General features: G+C 35.9%; 1 protein-coding gene across 2 annotated transcripts in view; it reads right to left on the bottom strand.

Moving 5' to 3' along the window:
- The window catches only part of UGGT2 (UDP-glucose glycoprotein glucosyltransferase 2), a 91,222-nt gene that overhangs the window by 49,331 nt on the left and 21,828 nt on the right, over window positions 1-20,063 (bottom strand). For both annotated transcript variants that reach the window (XM_030036294.2, XM_030036295.2), the window contains exons 9-14: window positions 17,871-17,970; window positions 13,368-13,428; window positions 7,934-8,025; window positions 6,196-6,346; window positions 5,074-5,193; window positions 2,374-2,459 (exon numbers count right to left, since the gene is read on the bottom strand). In XM_030036294.2, the coding sequence (XP_029892154.1) occupies window positions 2,374-2,459; window positions 5,074-5,193; window positions 6,196-6,346; window positions 7,934-8,025; window positions 13,368-13,428; window positions 17,871-17,970 (610 nt within the window). The remainder of the gene's footprint in view (window positions 1-2,373; window positions 2,460-5,073; window positions 5,194-6,195; window positions 6,347-7,933; window positions 8,026-13,367; window positions 13,429-17,870; window positions 17,971-20,063) is intronic.

The raw sequence follows: 20,063 nt of genomic DNA, 5'->3' as shown, positions 1-20,063 counted from the left end.
TTGTTCTCCTCTACATTTACTTTTTAGCAAACCTACAGGTAGGATTGTCTCCAGCTGCCAAACTGCAAACAAAACCTCTTAATAATGGGCTAACTGGCCTACACAATCACAGCAATCTATGAAATACAGCTGTATAAACTGCTGCCTATTCCTGACTACACATATGACAGCACTGGATAATGTTATACATGCAGCAGTTCGTTCAAAGATCGAAAACTATGCCAACTATCAAAAAGAGGTGAATTGTAAAACAGAACAAGGGAATTACAGTCTTTCTAAACGAGTACCACAGAGACTCAAACCTGGCTTCTGCTATACAAAACACTGGGCAACTTGCAGATATTTCCACAAAGTGCACAGCTCCATCATAGCTACTACAAGAAGATGAGAGACCTACCGATCTCATGATACATGAGAGCTACTACAACAACATGACAATCTGCATTGCTGAGCCCATGTTCCAGAAGACCTTCATATTTACAAGCGACAACTCAATGAGTTCATTTAGGAAGTCAGCTTTTCATTTGGATAGGCACTTCACATTAGATATTTTAAAACTATTAAAATGACATCTGCCACATCAGTATAAAATTGTTTAGACAGATGTTCAGGACAAACAGGTGTGCATCAGATCAAAAGACAGAGGGAAGTAAGAAATACAGCAAGTTTTCTAAAAAGATATAAATAATAATTAATGCATAAAGATGCACCATGTTCTACAATTAATTGCTTTTCCCATTTTTTACATCTCTCATTATTGTAAATAACTTTTCCTAAAGTCTTGTGTCATTGGGGTGCCACAGGAACAGTCAGCAAAGCAAAATACTATACGACAGTATAGACCCCACGGCTTGTCCACATCTTGAATACTGTGTACATGGCTGTTGCTCTCATCTCAGAGAAGTTATATTAAAACTAAGAAAGTTCAGAGAAGGACAACTCTGAAAACAAAACAAGCTTTGGAACAGCTTCCAGGCAAGGAATAACTAGTAACCTAGGGAAAGAAATGACTGCAGTCGAATATGGCAGAGCTTTATAAAATCATGACTGGCATCTAGAGAGTAGGGGAGACTGCTTAGTCTCTTTCCCAGTTATAAGAGCTACAGAGATAGTAAATGAAGCTATTGCAAGTCTGGCTCAAAACAAACAAAGCAGTTCTTCATACACCATGTAGTTCAACTGTGAAAACACCTGGAAAAGGATACTGTGGGCGCCAAAACTCTACATGAATTCAAGGGGAAAACAGAAAAGTTTATGGAAGAGAAACCCATTGAGGGTTGCTAAATATTTAGAAAATACATCCGGGTCTGGAATTCTTTGATCTCCAAATGCACGAAGGCCAGGAAAATACTCAAAAGTAACTGGTCACCCTGTTCTTTTTATCATACCTAGGCAGCTCCTTCTGGCTTGTTGCAGACAGACTGACCTAAACGGGCCTTTAGTCTGACCCAGTTTGGCTGTACTTATGCTGTTATGTATCAGAAAAGGCAAATTAGATTCTAGACCATATTCTTCTCAAGGACTGAAGCAGTATTGCCTCCCAGGTAGTGACAACAGTGGCAAAATGCACAGATAACTAAGATCTGTCCTCCATTACATTTTTGTCATTGAATGATAAAAACAAAGAAAAACAAAACAATGATAAGAACTAGTAAAATTTTAAAGGAAAATTAAAACCCTGTAATTTATGGAGGAAACAAAAAGCCATTTCACAGGAAGATTTTAAATATTTACCATGGAATTTATCTTGCTGAACCTTGGATCTAGTTTGGACACCCTTCTCCTTTTATAAGCTGTAGAAATAAACAGGCACTTCTGAGAGCAATTCATTTTTTCTTAAAGTAGGCATCTCAGATGAACCAGATTCTTCCTCAGAAGTGTCTTTTTCTCTTAAATGATGACTAGTTCAGACTCGGACAACTAATTTTTAGAAATTCAAAATCTGGTGAGGATAATCTTGCTTTGGACGTTAAGTACTGACATAAAAACAAAATTAGGTAAAGCAGCCTCAACTGAAATAACTAAATTCAAAAATGCCTTCCAGTCATGTTTTACTTACAGAATATTTTGCTTAGAATGCAACTTCACATGGGCATCCAGTGGGACTATTTGACAAGATAAGTTTTTATCACACTTTTGCAGTTCATTTTCCACACACTCAGGTACATTATCCCTTGCAACCTATTTGCTTAAGAATACTTAATACCTGAGTAAGCTTAACACAAGTGGGTAACCAATGTGTCTTATTAGAATGTTGTTGCTTTGGACTTCATTTGAATTCACATCTTTGCCAAGCAGAATAGAAGATGAGGAACAGAAAAGGAAAGCAACCTTCTTTTAAGACTTTTCTTCAAGACTTTCAGTTTTTCTTACCTAAGTGGTACATTATGATGATAGAATAATTCTGCCAGTTTCATATAATCACCTGTGCCTTCTTGGACAGGATCAACAAAAAGTACCTAAGAAGAGAAAACATATTATATAGCCAATATTTATTCTTGATGTCTGTTTTTATTTTTTTCAGACATAAAATCTAAGATAACTACAGAAATTTCCAAAGGAGCTGTGTGCCCCAACTGTTTTCAATTTCCTAGAGCATTCATTTTAAGAAAACATTAAGAGTATAAATGAAAGTAACTTCAGAATTAATGAATTTGGATCAAATACTTAAAACAGGATTTAACCATTTATTAAACTTCAAACCAAGTGATATCACTACTCTCCTTTGAAAGACTCTGTGCCAATACTTTGTTTTTATTAATGAACTTGATATTTAATTAAAGAGGAGCTAATGGTGATTTTTCTATCACTTCTTTCAACTAACTCTCCTGTTGTGAAAACCAAACTAAAATAAATAAACAGAATATATTGACTTAAAACTTTAATTAAAAAATGGAGTGTTGGGAAAGAATTCTTCCTTCTTGTCTCACATATCTTTGGCTTCACTCTTTCACGTATTGTAGCTTGAAGTGTAAAATCAGATCTTTCAGGCATTCACAGAATCTAGAACTGGGATCTGTCTGCATAGGTAGATTATACTTATGCAGATTTAATTATGACAGTGGTACCTTATTTATTCAGCTTTGCACTGCAACTCCCCTTAGAATTTATGATAATTTTGCTAGAGTAGCTGAAATGCAGCAGAATAATTTTAAAAATTTTGAACACTCCCTCCCCCTCAAATTATAGTTAAATGATATGTTGTAGATTTCTATAATATAGCTGTTATATACATCCATGCCAATATTTAACCTTGAATACATAATGCAATCTACTTCATATTGCACACATCTTACGCTTCATTATAAACATACATTTTTTTATTACATATTGCTTGTATTTTGGTTGTCTTTTTATATACTGAACTTCATGTCACTTGGAGTGACTACATCAGCGGACAAGGGAAGAGCTACGGATGTCATCTATCTGGACTTCTGTAAGGCCTTTGACATGGTCCCCCAAAACATCCTTCTCTCCAAATTGGAGAGAGAGAGAGAGAGATTTGATGGGTGGACTACTTGGTGAATAAGGAATTGGTGGGATGGTCACATGCAGATAGTAGTGGTCAATGGCTCAATGTCTAGATGGAGATCAGTGACAAGTGGTGTCCCTCAGGGGTCCGTATTGGGACCAGTATTAATATCTTCATCAACGACAGACAGTGGGATCAAGTGCACCCTCAGCAAGTTTGCAGATGACACCAAGCTGAGTGGTGCGGTTGACACATCTGAGGGACAGGATGCCATCCAGAGGGACCTGGACAAGTTTGAGAAGTGGGCCTACGTGAATCTCATGAGGTTCAACAAGGCCAAGTGCAAGGTCCTGCACCTGGGTTCGAGCAGCCCCCAGTATCTATACAGGATTGGGGATGAGGAGATTGAGAGCAGCCCTGCAGAGAAGGAGTTGGGGGTACTGGGGGATGAAAAGCTGGACGTGAGCCGGCAGTGTGTGCTCGCAGCCCAGAAAGCCAACCGCATCCTGGGCTGCAGAAAAAGCAGCGTGGCCAGCAGGTCGAGGGAGGTGATTCTGACCCTCTGCTCCGCTCTGGTGAGACCCCACCTGCAGTACTGCGTCCAGCTCTGGGGTCCTCACTATGGGAGAGACATGGACCTGTTGGAGCGGGTCCAGAGGAGGGGCACAAAAATGATCAGAGGGCTGGAACACCTCTGCTGTGAGGACAGGCTGAGAGAGTTGGGGTTGTTCAGCCTGGAGAAGAGAAGGCTCCAGGGACACCTTATGCAGCCTTTCCATACTTAAAAGGGGGCTGATAAGAAAGATGGAGTAGTAGTAGTGACACTGTAGTGACAGAACAAGAGGTAACAGTTTTAAACTAAAAGGTGATAGATTTACATTGGATATGAAGAAGTGAGGGTAGTGAGTCACCACAGGTGTCACAGGGGAACAGGCTGCCCACAGAAGTTGTGGATGCCCCATCCCTGGAAACATGCAGGGTCAGGTTGGACAGAGCTCTGAGGAACCTGACCTAGTTGAAGATGTCCCTGCTCATTGCAGGGGGTTTAGACCAGATGACCTTTAAAGGTCCCTTCCAACCCAAACCATTCTATGATTCTATGATTCACACAATTACCTTTTATAATTTAAATTTCAATTTAAATCAGCAATAGCTGTTTCCTTAACTTACTAAGTGATACAGAAATCTATGTACAGAGGAAAAATTAGGCTACAAGACATTCATAATTAGTGTGCTTTATAACTTAAATATTTTTGTACCTCTGGTCACCATCTCTAAAAGAAGGACAGTTATCACTACTTTCTCTCAGTAGTGTACTATGAAGAGAATTCATTTATAGTAGTGAATTATCTATATGTGGCACGGAAAGGAACAGAAGAGCTCCTGACAAAACTGTGCCCAAGTCCACCTCTGGAAAGTGGACTAATAATCATATATGACTCACTAGACAAAGATTTTCACTACTGTTAGCAGACCCACATTAAACCCATGAAATTCTAACCTATCTTAACAATGAATACAGCATGTGTATTTTTCAATAAATTTTCTGTCCACATATTAATACATACACTATGCAAAAAAATTAAGTTATCCAAACTTACCAAATTAAATAAATTGCGTCTAATCTGCTGTATAACTCCAGGAAATGCGGGTCTTAGCAGTTCCTGATAGCTTGCAGGCCATGTGCTGTAGCTGTGATCTTGTTCTATATTATTAACCCACTAAAACAAAAAAGCCAGCCATTTAAAAAACACACAGTAAACATTGAGTACAATATGTATGTATAAATAAGGGTATTTTAAAACACATGGAAAGCCTGGAAAGAGTAAAATGGTTTATCTTCTTTTTGAAATAGTAACAGAAAATAGCTTCTAAAATTAATTTTTTTTTCTTTTCAATCAAACCGTTCAGGGTTTTTATTTGCAGTACATAATAAAACTAATAACGGATGGAAAAGGAAAAAAGACCATTTGTACTCTCTATCAGGATGTGAATGAAACCATTTTTTCAAGTGTAGAAACTACTTTCACAATACAAAGGTCATAACATATCACACAGATAGATGTGTAACACAGCATAACCATCTTGTAAGAGAAATACAGTATTTATCTATAACCCGCAGCAGCAGCACTTTAGATATATCAAAATAACTAATTAATATATGGCCAATTTGTTCTTCTACTGTGTTCTGTGCAAGCCTTGGCAAACAGAAGAGTGAAATATGGTTCTTTCAGGTGAAGAAAATTACTATTTTAGTGCCTTTTCCACTGGCATATAACCTTTGTAATGAAAACTGCATAAACTTTGAAGAAGGGAAAAGAGCAGAGTCATTGGACAATTAGAAACAAAATATTTAAGTTGTCCACAATTCACTTATACTCATAAAGTACATTTAGCAGTTTTGCATAATATGAAGATATTATGTAGCTAGATTAACTGCTGTAAAGCCAAATTCTATAGCTATGAGTGTGCAACTACTCTTAGATACATTCCTCTTTTCTTTTAAACATCCTACATCTTAAAATTTTAATAAGGTATAGGCTAGAGAAAATTACTCCTAAAATATAGTGAAGAGATAGCACCCTCCAAAATATTTTAAACTGCATATCGATATATGGTCTTATGCCTAGTATTTCAATTACACTACAAAAAAAGACAGACTGTCTTGTACATAGTATTATCAAATATGTAATATTTAAATAAATAATTGTTTAATTACTTACTATGATTGAAGAGTGACGAATATCTAGCGCATAAGTGTCATCTGTAGGATGTATATGCAACCTCATAAATTTACTCAGGATCTCCTCTTTGATTCCAAGTTCATGAAGGCCATGCATCACTTTTCCTTCCAGTTTAAGAGTCTCTAAGATGCTTTTTGAGGAAGACAAAATGCATAATGTCTACACAGAATTCTTGTCATGACATAAAAAGAAAAAATATTCAAAGACTATTAATGTGATAATTATTTCTAGTATTAAAAATAATTTTTATATTCTCCTGCAGTCAAAAGTTTAAAACAAAATCAATTAATAACACTCTGTTTCCAACTTATTTCAAAAGAGAATTATAACATTATGCAACTCTTTTGTTCATACACATTTATTTTATATGAAGGAATTTCATCCACCTTTAGTAAGACGTGGCAGGACAGCAGAGTGGAAGTTTGCTTGCTGCATTGTCCTGGCTGAGGCAGAAACCCAAGCGCGGGGTACCCTAAGAGGAAGCTTAGCAAGTGTGTGGAGAAGCAGGCAGCAAATGATGGAGACACAGATGAGCTCTAAGTCTGCATCATGGCAGAACCCTGAAAACAGCACGGAGGAAACACATAGCCACACCTCTAAAACACGACTATTTCCCAGAAGACCCAACAGGACTCCGGAACATTTGTTGCAATCTGAAAACTCAATACGAGAATGGAAACAAACCTGAAGTACTCACCAGCAGAATACAGCAGGCAAGATTTTACAAATGCCTTTATTTCTATCTTGTTTCATTTTGAGTTTTCTCTATTCTGAAAGCTTTCTTCTAAAATATATTGAAATTAAACATAGCACTATCATTAAAAAGCGCTATTAATATTTGCATCATTATCCAAAAAGATGCAAGTGACTCCATCTCAAAACTCTGGCTGAGAAAAAAAATTAAGTACAAATTGCAAGTATACATGCTAAACCCAAGAAAGTAGAGGAATCTCCACGGAGGAGAAAAGATGACGTTTTGAGTTAAAAAATAGAAAATAAAAAATTGTAGACTCTGACAAATCATAGGAACATGAAAATAACCTCAGCCTTAGCATCAGTTGATTTACTAACAGTTTGCAGGCCACCAAAGAAAATTCTGAAGTAGTCATGTCTGTCCTGCTGTTGACAACATACAGAAGAATGCAAGGGAAAATGTTTACAGTTTATGAGTGCTTGCATAGAAGAGGCAAATCACACCGAAAATAATTATACTACAATTACACAAACTGGAAAAATATTTCTTATATCAAAAAGCATATTAGTTCTGCATTAACAGAACTTATTATAAAAGGTGGCCAGACACAGACTCACAAGCATGCCAAAAATAACCTAAGATGTGTATCTAAATTTAATGCCTGCAAATATTTTGTAAGTTTAAAGAAATAAGGATGTGAAAGCACTTAACTTATTTTTTATGAAGTGCTTTTCCAACCTTTTTATATAAACATGTTGGATTCCTTCCACTTCCAAATTAATTTTACATGGTGAGTCGTAAAACTGTAAGCAAATTAGAAACATATTCCAAGAGAAAATGCTGTTTTCAACTACTTATACAATGTTAATGTTCAAAGCAAACCCACTGTAAACCAGTATTCCCTCTACTGGAGCACTTCCTGGCCCCCAAAATTCAACAGATGAGATTATCTATCACCAGGAGCACAACTTCCCCAGTATTATTAGTAATTCTGTAATCTTCAAAGAAAATGTACCCTCTTACCTAAAAGGATCATGAAAATCCAGGTCAATATGAAGGCCATTTAGAAACAAACGTGCTTCTCCAGGTTGGATTCCAAGTACTTCATGAAAATGCTAAAAAGTAAAAAGTACTGCTAACTTATTTAGGTATATGTCAACACTAATACACATATATAAACACATATATACATATATATAAAAACTTCAAGTAATTCTGCAACACAGACACATCAAATCTCTTCCACATAATTTCTTCTTTAAGCTGAGCATTGTTGGTAAAAATATTGACAACATACTTGTATGAGTGCTATTTAACACACTTTCGATGTACAAATGCAAATGAAAACAGCTGATTATTCCCTCCGAACAACCTACAGTGTCCCTACCTGTACAAGGTAGAGAAAAAGACACATTTCTCAGTGGCTGCCAACACAAAGTGAAAATACACACACAGAGAAACGTGGCTTGTAACCTTTTGAAAAATTACTCCTACATATCCATTCAACAAAGGGACACCTTATATGTGTCCTTCCGACATCCACCCAAAACTAGCTTTCTCAATAGCTTAACATCTTTCACAATTCAAAAAAAAAAAAAAAAAAAAAGTGTACTCACAATTGTTACGGGGAATTAGGAAAGACAGACTAGAAACATACAACCTCGTCTAACAAAGGGACCTTGCAAAAAACATAGATCAGAAAGGGATAGCATAGCATATCCTTGTTTTGCAAAGAAGAAAAAAATCCATAATAAACGAATACATGAAGAAGGAAGTGTTTAGGGAGTAAGGTATGCCTTATCATTTTATTTCAGAACGCTGTGAGGCACCACACTGTTCAATCTACAGTGGCTGTAGCAAGATAAGTAACAGGAGCAGCAGCAGTGTATTCCAACTCACCCCATGAGGAGCAGTCAGATTTCCAGACCTGTCTTAGTTCCCAACAAAGGAATGGAAAGCACCAAAAATAGGCAGAAAAAAAGCAAGCTGAGAAAGACATTTTTTTTTCCCCATTTAGCTCCCACTTGCTGAACAAAATAAGTGTGAACAAAAAGCACACTTTGAACAAAAGGACACAGAGCAAGCACTCAGGCTGCATATATTACTCCACTTACGAGCCTGTCACTGAACAAATGAGAGAAGAAACAGGACAACATTGAAAGTGATATTATTCCTTTGAAGCAGCGCAGTTACTTTCACACAGTTAAATATAAGTAAACTCAAAGCTAACTGGTTTGTGGCATTGTAAGTGCAACTCCACATAAATGAGACAACAGTGCACTTGAAGCTCCTTGTAATCCAATCCCATGCATATACTCATCATTCCTTGAAACGGTACCATATTCCTTAGTATATATAAACATTTTCACAACCCAAAGCAGAATGGAAATACGTAATGGCACCTTATATCAACATATAAAAGGCAGGGCTCTCCATGAAGTAAAAATGCAGCTGTGATAAGCCTGAGCCTAAGACAGAAAGAATATTTATGAAAGTCCAAAACCTGTCCTTGATCTTGAAAAACAGCTTTTGAAATTGGTAAATTTAATTTATTCTAATGGCGTAACCTGTACTTTGTAGTGCTTTCATTGCTATTTTGTATGTATATTTACAAAAGAGTAATAATTACTTATGTTTGTTATAAAGTATCTAAATACATATACTCAAACAGATATAATGTGAAGAATATGGTGGATCTGGGGGGGACTGCATTCCACTAATGCTAAGAAATAACCAGAAAGCTTTTTTAAATTGTTAGTTACTATCCTTCACAAAAATTTTTGTAGGCACCTAAAAAATGCATGTCAGTGGGCCTTTCAAAAACGAGGAGCATAAACACGTGGCAGTAAGTTTCCTATGGTCGGATAAGGAAAAAGAGATAATTTAATTACTTTTCTAATTTATAAAACTCACTTTATTCCCAATCTTATCTAAATTACAGAAATGTTTTTTTTGGTATGTCCCAAAACTTGGTACAAAAGAGGAAGGACTTCTATCTTCTTTATAACTAACTGCTGCTTTGGATTACTCTGGCCCGAGTGCAGGACTTCACATTTATCTTTGTTTAACCTCAAGCAACCATTAAAACAAAACCTAGAAGTAGCAGCTGGTGTCTGACATTTACATTTTTCCTAACACAGCTTCACGCAGAATTACATGCCCTCCCAAGGTCTCACTCTACACAACCCTTCTAAGCAGCTAAAATTCATAGATGCCTGACAATGCCAAGTGCCTTTGCAGCAGGTGAAATTTTTGATCATTTTACCTACACAGAGTTTGATCCTGAGACACAAGCAAAATAGGCAGAATAGACAAAAGAAAACAGCCAGCCACACAGTGATGATAGTCCTCTACACCAGGCAGAGAAGCACCCAAAGTTCTAGGTATACATGAAATTTTTCTGTAGTTACCAAATCCAACTTGGATTACAGTTTTAATACCAGTGTTGTACCACGAAGTACTGTGACTGCAGAAAAATCACCCTTAATGCCACTGGACTCAAGGAGCAAACAACAAATATAAAAAGGATTAGTCTCAAGAAATCTTACCAGCATCCTTCAGGGCTCTTGTGCAGATCTCGTGAGATCAGCTAGAACAGGCCCTCTCCTTGAAGCACTGAAATCAGCATTTAGGATAAGAGATCTCTTACCACTACTGAAAGCTTATGAGTCATTCTTGTATGCCCAGATACTCATGTAAGCACAGATACTGAGAAAGACTGCAACTGGCTGACCTAGGTCATAAAAATCCTAATACTAACTAAAATGAATGCAGGAACAATGAAAAAATTATCAGCTACTGGGTATTGAAATGGGAGTCTAAAAGTTTTTCAAATCCTTCAGTACTGCAACAGAAAACAAACTGAGCTGAATCAGAGCTGAGACTCGTTACACAATTTTGATTCTAGGCATTTGATTGTTCAGAAGAGCATCCATTTGCCTTAACAACTTTGATGAAAGGAGTATTTAGGCATCCAAGACTAGAATTTAACACTGATAATACCCATATGGTATTTCCTTGCTAAACTCTCAGCAAATTATTGCACTGGAAGTTGTGAGTTGTGTTTAATGAGATTTTATTTTTCCTTTTATCCATAGCAGTTCTTTGTCTATTTCTTAGTTAGGTATAATTCATTACACCTAAATCATCACATGTCTTTCAACTTTTAATACCTTTATTTCCTCTCATCGCATTTCCTATTCAACTTTCATTATCTTGAGAGGGAATCATCCAGTTACACACAGCATGAGATCATATCTCTCCTGCTGCTAGATGGATGTACTGTAGTTCAAGAACGCACATGCCAATTTATTGTGCTCTAGCAGCAGTGTTCAGGAAGTTTCCCTACTTTTATTCAACAGATTTTAGCTTTTAGCTGTCTAAAGGCCTGTAGCCTCAGGTAGGATATAGTAGGAAACCTAAACCTAGTCTGATATGTGCCTAAGATCCTCTTGTAGTTAATGTATTTACTGTAGTCTATGGACTCAGATGATTGATCCAGCTGATATACAATGTCATTTGAGACATTGCAAGGTCTCAGGATAAGGCTTTTTGGTCTGGAAAGTACAGGTCAATCAGCAGGGAATGGATATCTTGGATAGCCCATGGTATCTCAAATGACATCAGAAATCCAGGTTTAGGCAATACTGTCATGCCCCCCAAAACAACCATTGAGTGAACTAAATCGTTTTTGACGTCCGTTGACTACATCTTCATTGTTATAACAAGCGTTTAGATACCCATACAGATGTGCCTAAATGCAGGTATCTTCATTTCAAACCAAATCTTACTTTTCCTAATCCTTATATTTAGTAATAATAGCCATTTTAATTCCTGATATACCTTTAATTTTTGTTGTTGTTTGCATTTTGGGGTAGAGGATTAGTTTTTGATGAAGCAGTTGGTTTTGATTTTTGTGTTAACGGAGCTGCAACTGGAGAAAGACATTGTAAAGACTTTATCAAGAAACAAGGAAAGTCCTGATACCAACACTTGTCCTCTGGGGAAACTGATTATCAGGGCTTTGTTTTGCTTTATCCTGACTATAACCCTAACAACAGAGAGATATACAAAAATGTGTATCTCAGCTGTATACAGAAAGCAATGAAGCAGGGTGCAGAGAGTGATTTGCTCCCTTGAGCAAAAACTATGGTACTTCTCAGTAGTGCAAGAAACAAGAGGTCTGCATAATGTTGAGCCCACTTTAAGATCTCTGTGAAAACCCAAGAATCAAACAATGCACCCTGCACACAAGAAAGCTGAAGGGCTCAGGAAGGTGAACTGCTGGGATATGTGAATTCTATTCGCAATACACCTGTCCCACAGGCAATCACCTATGGACAAAAGCAGCCCTATACAATTGTTTATATAACTGTTTACAAGGATGTAACACTCGAGTCCGTCACTATTTGGGCAGGAAATACTCAAGACTGGAAAGCCTTACATTAGTTTTGCATGGTGGAGAGCTCTAACACATTTATGTGAAATTTTTGCTATGATGGAGATGGCAAGCTCTTTATGATAAGGCTGCATCAGTACAAGAGGGACATTGTTCTCTTTCACTGTTTGGGAAGGTGGAAGAAACTGGAAAGCGCTCCCCTGGAGATATTAGTCTTGACAAGGCAAAAGGAAAAGGCCTGAATGGATACAAAGCAAAATGATACATAATGCCATAAGAAAGAAAGAAATCCCTTTCACTACCGTGGGTGGTCAATCTTAATACCATATGAAAATATATGTTCTGAAGATCAAGCCTCAGGACAGTGCCATGGATGTCATTTCATGTGACCGGTCCTAAAAGCGTGGTGGCTAACATTTAATTTTAACACTCAACTTGAAAGAAAAATTCCAAACTCTGAACTGAGACAGAAAGTACAACAGATGTCACGAACTTGACAAACGCAAAGTGGCATCTCAGGATACATGTCAGATTAGTCAAAAGCACATGAACAATGACTTCTCGTGTAATACAAGGCACAAAAGATGCAGTGCATCAAGGATGAAAATAAAACCACCATCTACCATAGACGATGTTCAAAATACCTTGCAGAATAGTTGCATGCATGATTCTGAGCGTGGAAAGCTCAAAGTTAGCATGTGCTGACCATAATATAAGCAGCAGGCCTAGATTCAGCACCAAAGCTCTAGAAAGATTAACCGATACCCATTTTACTTTCACAGCACACAATTTATGACTGAACATAACACTCCGTAAAATTGTTTGTCTTTGCCTAATTCTGTAAAATCAAAAGAGGGAAGGGAAAAGGTACCAAGAACAGCAGAAAATGAAAAATTTGAATTGAGTATTTCAATGTTACTTATTTAGTAAGAGATATTTAGAACAATTAGCTCTTTTTCTCTGATAGAAACCATATGAAAGTTGCTACACTAATAAAAACCCCCAAAAGCAGTAATATGATAGTAACTCAAATGTCCACTTGAAGAAATAAAAACAAACCTTCTGGTTTTCTTCTATTTCACTCCGCATTTTCTTGTCTACAGGCACTCTGGTCAGTGATCTGTAAAAATAAAATATTGCTATCACTCAACCACTGTATTTTTAAAATGCATTAAATAATGTGAAATATGTATTTTAATAGCATATCCAATGCACTGTAATTGAAGAATGCTGTAATTAATACTTAAAAAGAAGAGTAATACAGTGTCACAAATATTTTGTTTGCAAAACAAATATTTGGTTCTGTGCTACTCCAGTAAACCCAGGTTTCAAATTTATGCTAGGTTTTGTTGAAGTAATATTATTCGCTTATTTTTTTACCACACTCAATCTTTCCTCTTGTTTTTTCTGGAAAATAGCATGTATATTATAAAAAAGTTGTCTGATCATCTAAATTGTTACCAAAATAAATGAATGCCATATTTGTATATTTTAAGTTAATGTTACTAACTAATCATGTATTGTATGTGAGGTTTATAATTACTAAGCTATCATAAAATACTCCCAGAGACAAATTAATCCCTCCACGTTTTAAGAAACCCTAAATGATATTAACTTAAAATTTATTCTCCCAATAAATGCCAAAATAAATACTCTAGTTGCCTACATAAATATTTTTTTCAAAACATGATTGTACATGTTTTAGAAAATCTGTATGGGGTTTTAAGAAAAATTGGAGTCATCTTAAACCTGAAATTTAACTCAACAAACTGAGAATGATCCTACTAAGCCAACTTCAATACTTATGGCTAATAAAGCAGTTATTTAATAATATAAATCCTCACCTGCCCCTTAAAAGAAACCGATTTAGAATAGATCTTGCTAGTAAACTCCACATTTTTCACAATATGTCAGAAGACATAAAATCAGTTTACTTTAAACAAGTATTTAAGCTTTCCAGGCGATCAAAGAGACTACTTGTTAAGTGCAAACAATATGATTTCCAAACTTTGTTTATAAATATTACACAATTCATCACAGCTAAATACCCCTTTTCCATTCACCCTCCCTAAATATTCTGGCAGATTATTTTTGTCACCGTGAATCCCTTCTGGACCACATGATGAAAGGGCAATAAAGGATCAAGAAGAAGCTGTATTTATGCCAAAATATCCTTGGTGGGCTTTCCTTGGCTCAGAATGAGAAAGGTGTAACTCAAACTGTGATGTCAAAGACAGCACTAAAAAACAGTCAACACTGTTCAAATATATTATTATCAGTAGTCACTGGAGGATGAGCTTAATAACTTGCTTATTATTGTTCAACTAATCTAAACTCTCTCTCATAAAGCTTTTCTAATCATACTGCTAGGTACTCTCTATGCACATAAAGAATATTGTAAGTGTATTCAATAATGTCCTACTTTCTATGTTCAGTAGTTTTGAAATAAAAATTGTAGAACAAAAAGCAAGAAACTATAAACATTCCTTCAGAAAAAGAAACATTGCTGATTAAGATATAAAAAAAATATATTAAAAGAAACTGTAAGTACAAAGAAAAGAGTATCTGAAGCCAAATTTAAATTTGGAAAAATGGAGAAGGATTAAGAAAAAACACCATCAAGTCAGGAATCTCAAAAGCTGACTATGTAGGACACTGCTTTAAGGGACTTTCTACCAGCAACAGACAAAATTCAGAACACTACAGAACTTCTAATTAAAAGAACATCTGTAATTGATGGGAATTATTAATGAGAATTTACTTAGCCAACAAACAAAACAGCTACTTAACAGAAGGACTCCATAGCGAGGTGTGACCGTACTACCAGAACTATTATTCTGACTTCGTAGCAATAGTTTTAGAGACTCCTGAAGTAAAAAATACTTTAGGAAAAAAAAAGCTCTATTATTTATCTTGCTAAACTCAACATAAATAGTAGTAGGGCCTGCAACTCCCAGAATCAATGCTTCATTCTGCATACATAGGTGATAAAAACTGCACAGATAAGAACAACCACCTAAATCTTTCCAAATAGCTCAGAGTAGTAAGCCAGAAACATAAAAAATGAATGTGAAAATAATAAAAAGGCAGAAGGAGAAGACGAAGCTGGCACAATGTTAGCAAGGAAGTGAAATACTTATCAGCAAAAGGCAAGCTTTACTGATAGCATTTTTGGTAACAAGCAAGCAATACACTAAAGAACCATTAACTAGCTCCTTGTCTGCGCGTGGCAGTTGATGCAGGATTCTAGCAAGATTTTAAAGACAAAGTGTGATGGTCGATCCTTGAGAAAGACACCCTAGAAATTTGAGGTAACAGGTATAAAAGTACCTGTGAAAGACATCTGTTCATTCTGAGTTCAGTCATTTGTTCAATTTGTTCAGAGCTTCACCAAGTTTTGTGCATGTTTTTCTAATATTAAGTGCTAAGGACTCACTAAAGAGAAACACTTTACTGTCTGAAAGTAAGTGGATACTATTTATCATTCTACATGATGTAGCAATGTTCTTGTACGACCTTAAGGTTGTAATATTTCCTACCATACAATTTTATGCATCTTTATTCTTACCTGGAAGAACATGTAGCTATGTAGTACTGCATATCGGGGGAAAAAAGGAAACTTTTGACATGTTCATAATGTTAACATTCATGAATAATAAATGAATAGGAAGAAACAGAGTATTATAATCCTTATTATTACATTTTAAATAACAGATAATTATGACACGTATACAACAAAACAAACTGAAAAATACCCTATCAAATGAATTATCAAAATGTCGCCGTGACATACATCAGTTGTTACACTGTCTACATCTGATGACATTTTGTAAAATCTACCTCAGACTAACCTTTTCAACTGGAAATACTGAGACAGAAAAATGTAGGTTATAAACTAGAAAGTGAAAGAAACTTCCAGAGGAATGGTATACTCATTTTTTATGGTCTAAGGAACCCCTCCATTTTTAAGGAACATACAATATTTAATTTTTATTGTCATAACTATAGTTCTAAAATTTTTATACAGCCTTTTCAAACCAAAGGTTGCATAATTAAAAAATGGTTGTTTTCATATCTAAACTGTATGAAATTTAAACAATTTTAAAATACTACTATTACAATGATCAGTTATCCATCTACAGTGATTAAGCAATATCTTTTCATTTCCAGTTTATTCTAGGGCTTTTTTTTCCAAACCAGTATTTTTGACTCAGCAGGTTAAGCATGGTTAGATTATTAAGGAAATATATTTTGTGCACTGTTTTTACACAATGCCCCTTTGATTTAAGTTTGTTGTCAATGCAGACCTACTAACTTTAAATTATTTAAATATTTGTAATCTCTCATGTCAAAAATAACATGCTAGGTTAGTGTATTAGAATAAATCATAGAGGACAGGAACTGCAATTCCCCTTTTAATAATTCTAAAGTCTTCTTATACTTTTACCCATAAAAATAAAACATTTGAAGAGTAGGTAAATTGTGCTCCAATGCCACAAATAAACAGCGGGAGTCGGAGTGGGATATAACAATTTAATGACTTTTTAAAGCAATGATTTAAATGTCACCTGGCATACTTCAAACCGACTTTTTCCTGTCCTTTAAAGAACAAAGCTAGCCTTGCAGTTCAACATTATGTACATTTCTACTACTTTCTAATGGAAAGCTGCATTTTCTGATTGCTAATTTAAGTGTAAACTTATAATTATCATGAAATAGTAAGGTATGTTTCAGGCATTTTTAAAGTTATTTTTCTTTTTTGAAACAAGATGTTACAAAGGTAGTTTTTCCATTACAGTGTAGTTTTTATCTAACAGAAAATCAGAGATGACAATGAAACACTATGATAATTAAACAAAGAGTTGTAAAATGTGAAAGCACACTGAGTTAAGAATCCTATTTGGCATCATATTTAATTCAGTAATTCAAGAAAATATTGCTGATAGGATTGCATGAAGAACTTATTAAAGAAAAGCATTTCTCAATTACAATACAATTGGCTTACAGGAAGAGCAATTTTTAGTATTAGTACAGAGGAAAATGTTATTCATTTATTTAATATTTATCTTGATCTTTTATTAAGTAATCTGTTATGAGAGACAGATCTTCCCCAGTAAGAACACTAGCATACAGTAGCCAGGGCCCGATCTTGTCAGCAATGTTGTGCTTAGAACTAATGTGTGTGGATCCCTTGCGAAATTTATTAATAGAATTTTGCCTGTTCCTACTGTAAGTAGATCTGCTATTAATTCAAGAGATTTTTCCACCTGGGAAAATATCATTCCAGTAAAAGCCGGAAGGACTAGGCATTCAACCATAAGTGCCTGAAGGATTAGGATGCCTTCATAGCATCTCCTGCATCAGACAGGAAGCATTTAAGAGACCGATCATGAGCTCTCCCAGGAGTTATTTTCTACTCAATGAAATTGCCTGGAATCCATCTAGCAAGCTGTAAAACATGAATATCTGACTGCAGGATTTGGCTATAAATCTGTATTACTGTCATTAAATTCAAATGCGAACATAAAAACAGTATTTGAAGAACAAGCTTAAGTATCATACCTGGCTCTTATTGGGAAGTTCTGTGCTATGTCTTTCATTACCTTTAAGGCATCATAAACAGGGGTAGACATAATTTGAGCAGCTGCTTGAAAACTAAGATCTGGGGAAAAAAAAAAAAAAAAATCACTGGAAATATCACTCTCAATCAATACTGCCTACAATCAGAAAACTGTTCCATATACACAGTCTCACGATTAACATTTTTAATGTTTCAATTATACATTGTAAAAGATTATGAAGTAACATTATTAAGGTCTAAAAGACAGGCACTTAAAAGTTGGAAATACCAAATTCAGGCTTTCCTACAGAATTCTGCTTGGCCGTCTTGAGCATACACATTGTACACGTAATTTCTAAGTTTATGAAAACACACTGAAAAAAACAAACAATTCATCACACAGTGTTATGCCAGTATCACAAGGGTATCATGCTTAAACCTAGATACACACCAACACACAGACACCTATAACTGCAGTAAAGAATAAGATCTTTCCAGCTCCAGGACTTCACAAGATTTTCAGAGAACAGATATATTCAAAGTAGAAGGCTGTATTGAGCATGTGAGGTGTACAATTTTCAAGAGCAGCAGTGATTTCACAGGAAGAGAAAACGGAGACTCATTAAAGAAAGGCCAATCTACTGTCAAATTTCAGTTCTCCTAAGTGTCCAGAACAATTTTTAAAGGGATCTCATTTTTCTCTCTTTGCTTTTTCTCAGAATTAAGTAAATTTTCATATATCAGGATAGTTTATAATTCTTTTGCCTATCCACTGGAAAAACAACAATGGAATTCAGTTAGCTTTCTCTGGTGCCTAACTTGGGTGTGACAAATCTTGGCACATGAGACTGAGGAAAATCCAATTTTGGTACCAATAGGGTAAGGCAATAATATACTAGGTGCTTCCATGTACTTTGGATACAGTCTGCCTAGCCACCTCAGGGCAATGAAGCTTTTTCCTCATAATCTGCTAGTTAAGATATTTGAGCAGAAACTGAAGGCCTCGGGTTATTCAGTTTGAGGAAAGATGATGCCACATGTACTACAAAGTGCTGGGCAGAAAGTCATAGAGGATGCTGCCTAGTAGAACTTTGCACCATCTTTTTGAAGCAACTATGAATTAACAAAAAAAAAATGCTGAAAAAAAAGGTGAGTCAGAGGTGGAATATTAATACTTCTAACAAAAAGTATACAGAACACTGTTTAAAAAAAAAAACCAAACATTTCAGATGCCTTTCAACAGCCATATAAGCTGTGATCAGGTGAAGCAATACCCAATTGCTGCTGTTACTACAGATAGTGATGACTCACCTCCTGTGCACTTAAGACATACACTTAAAATCCTTCAAAAATTGTTAATCATTTCCATTTTATGCTGAACACCTAGAGTACGAATATTCAAATCCCACCGAGGCAAACTGACATGTCTTTTTACCTTCTTGGTTATCTCTGGTCACTTACAGACCTCTCCTTGCAGCACCCTAACACAACTGAGAAAACAGCGTAGGGCACCTTGGGGAAAAGATCCTGAGCTTAAAGCAGATCTCAACGTATGCTTTGAAAGTTAACAAAGCACTAGAGATCAAGAGGCTGTTTACACAGATAAAAGAACAAGTTAAAGGGAATACCACATTGGTACTCTGTGCATCATTTTGCACTATGAATAGTAAACCTAATTACTTACCTAAAACATAAAGGCTCTTTAAAGACAACTCTTGATTGGTGTTTAGGGTCATTTATAAATAGAAGCATGCCCTATAGCTGAAGGAGTTTTGCTTAAATTCGTTAAATTTTTACTTGGAAGCTAATTAAAGGAAATCAGAGAGTTGCTGAGCCATTAACTCAGCCACTATAATTAGTCATTAAGAATGAGCTAGAGAAAGCACCAAGTCATGTCAGGAGTAAGAGTATCAAAACAACAGCACCATACAAAGAGGGGGCTGAAGACCCCCTGGCTGAAAAGGCCCTGAATGTTCTTATCACAAGCCAGTACCAGTCTTCCTGGCACTGAACAAACAGCATCCCAACGCTTAACTACTGTCAACACTGTATGAACTGGTTCCTTGGGGAGCAGCACCAATTTAATTTTTTATTTTTATAGCCATGACACCGCAGAAAAGACCACCGCTAAATAGAGATCTTGTACTGGCTTTTGGAGGTAGACACTAACGGAATCAGAGTTTCACAGCTGCTTC

This window comes from Aquila chrysaetos, chromosome 14 (assembly GCF_900496995.4).
Source record: "Aquila chrysaetos chrysaetos chromosome 14, bAquChr1.4, whole genome shotgun sequence".
Taxonomy (NCBI): Eukaryota; Metazoa; Chordata; class Aves; order Accipitriformes; family Accipitridae; genus Aquila; species Aquila chrysaetos.
This window is presented reverse-complemented; position numbering and strand designations above follow the sequence as displayed.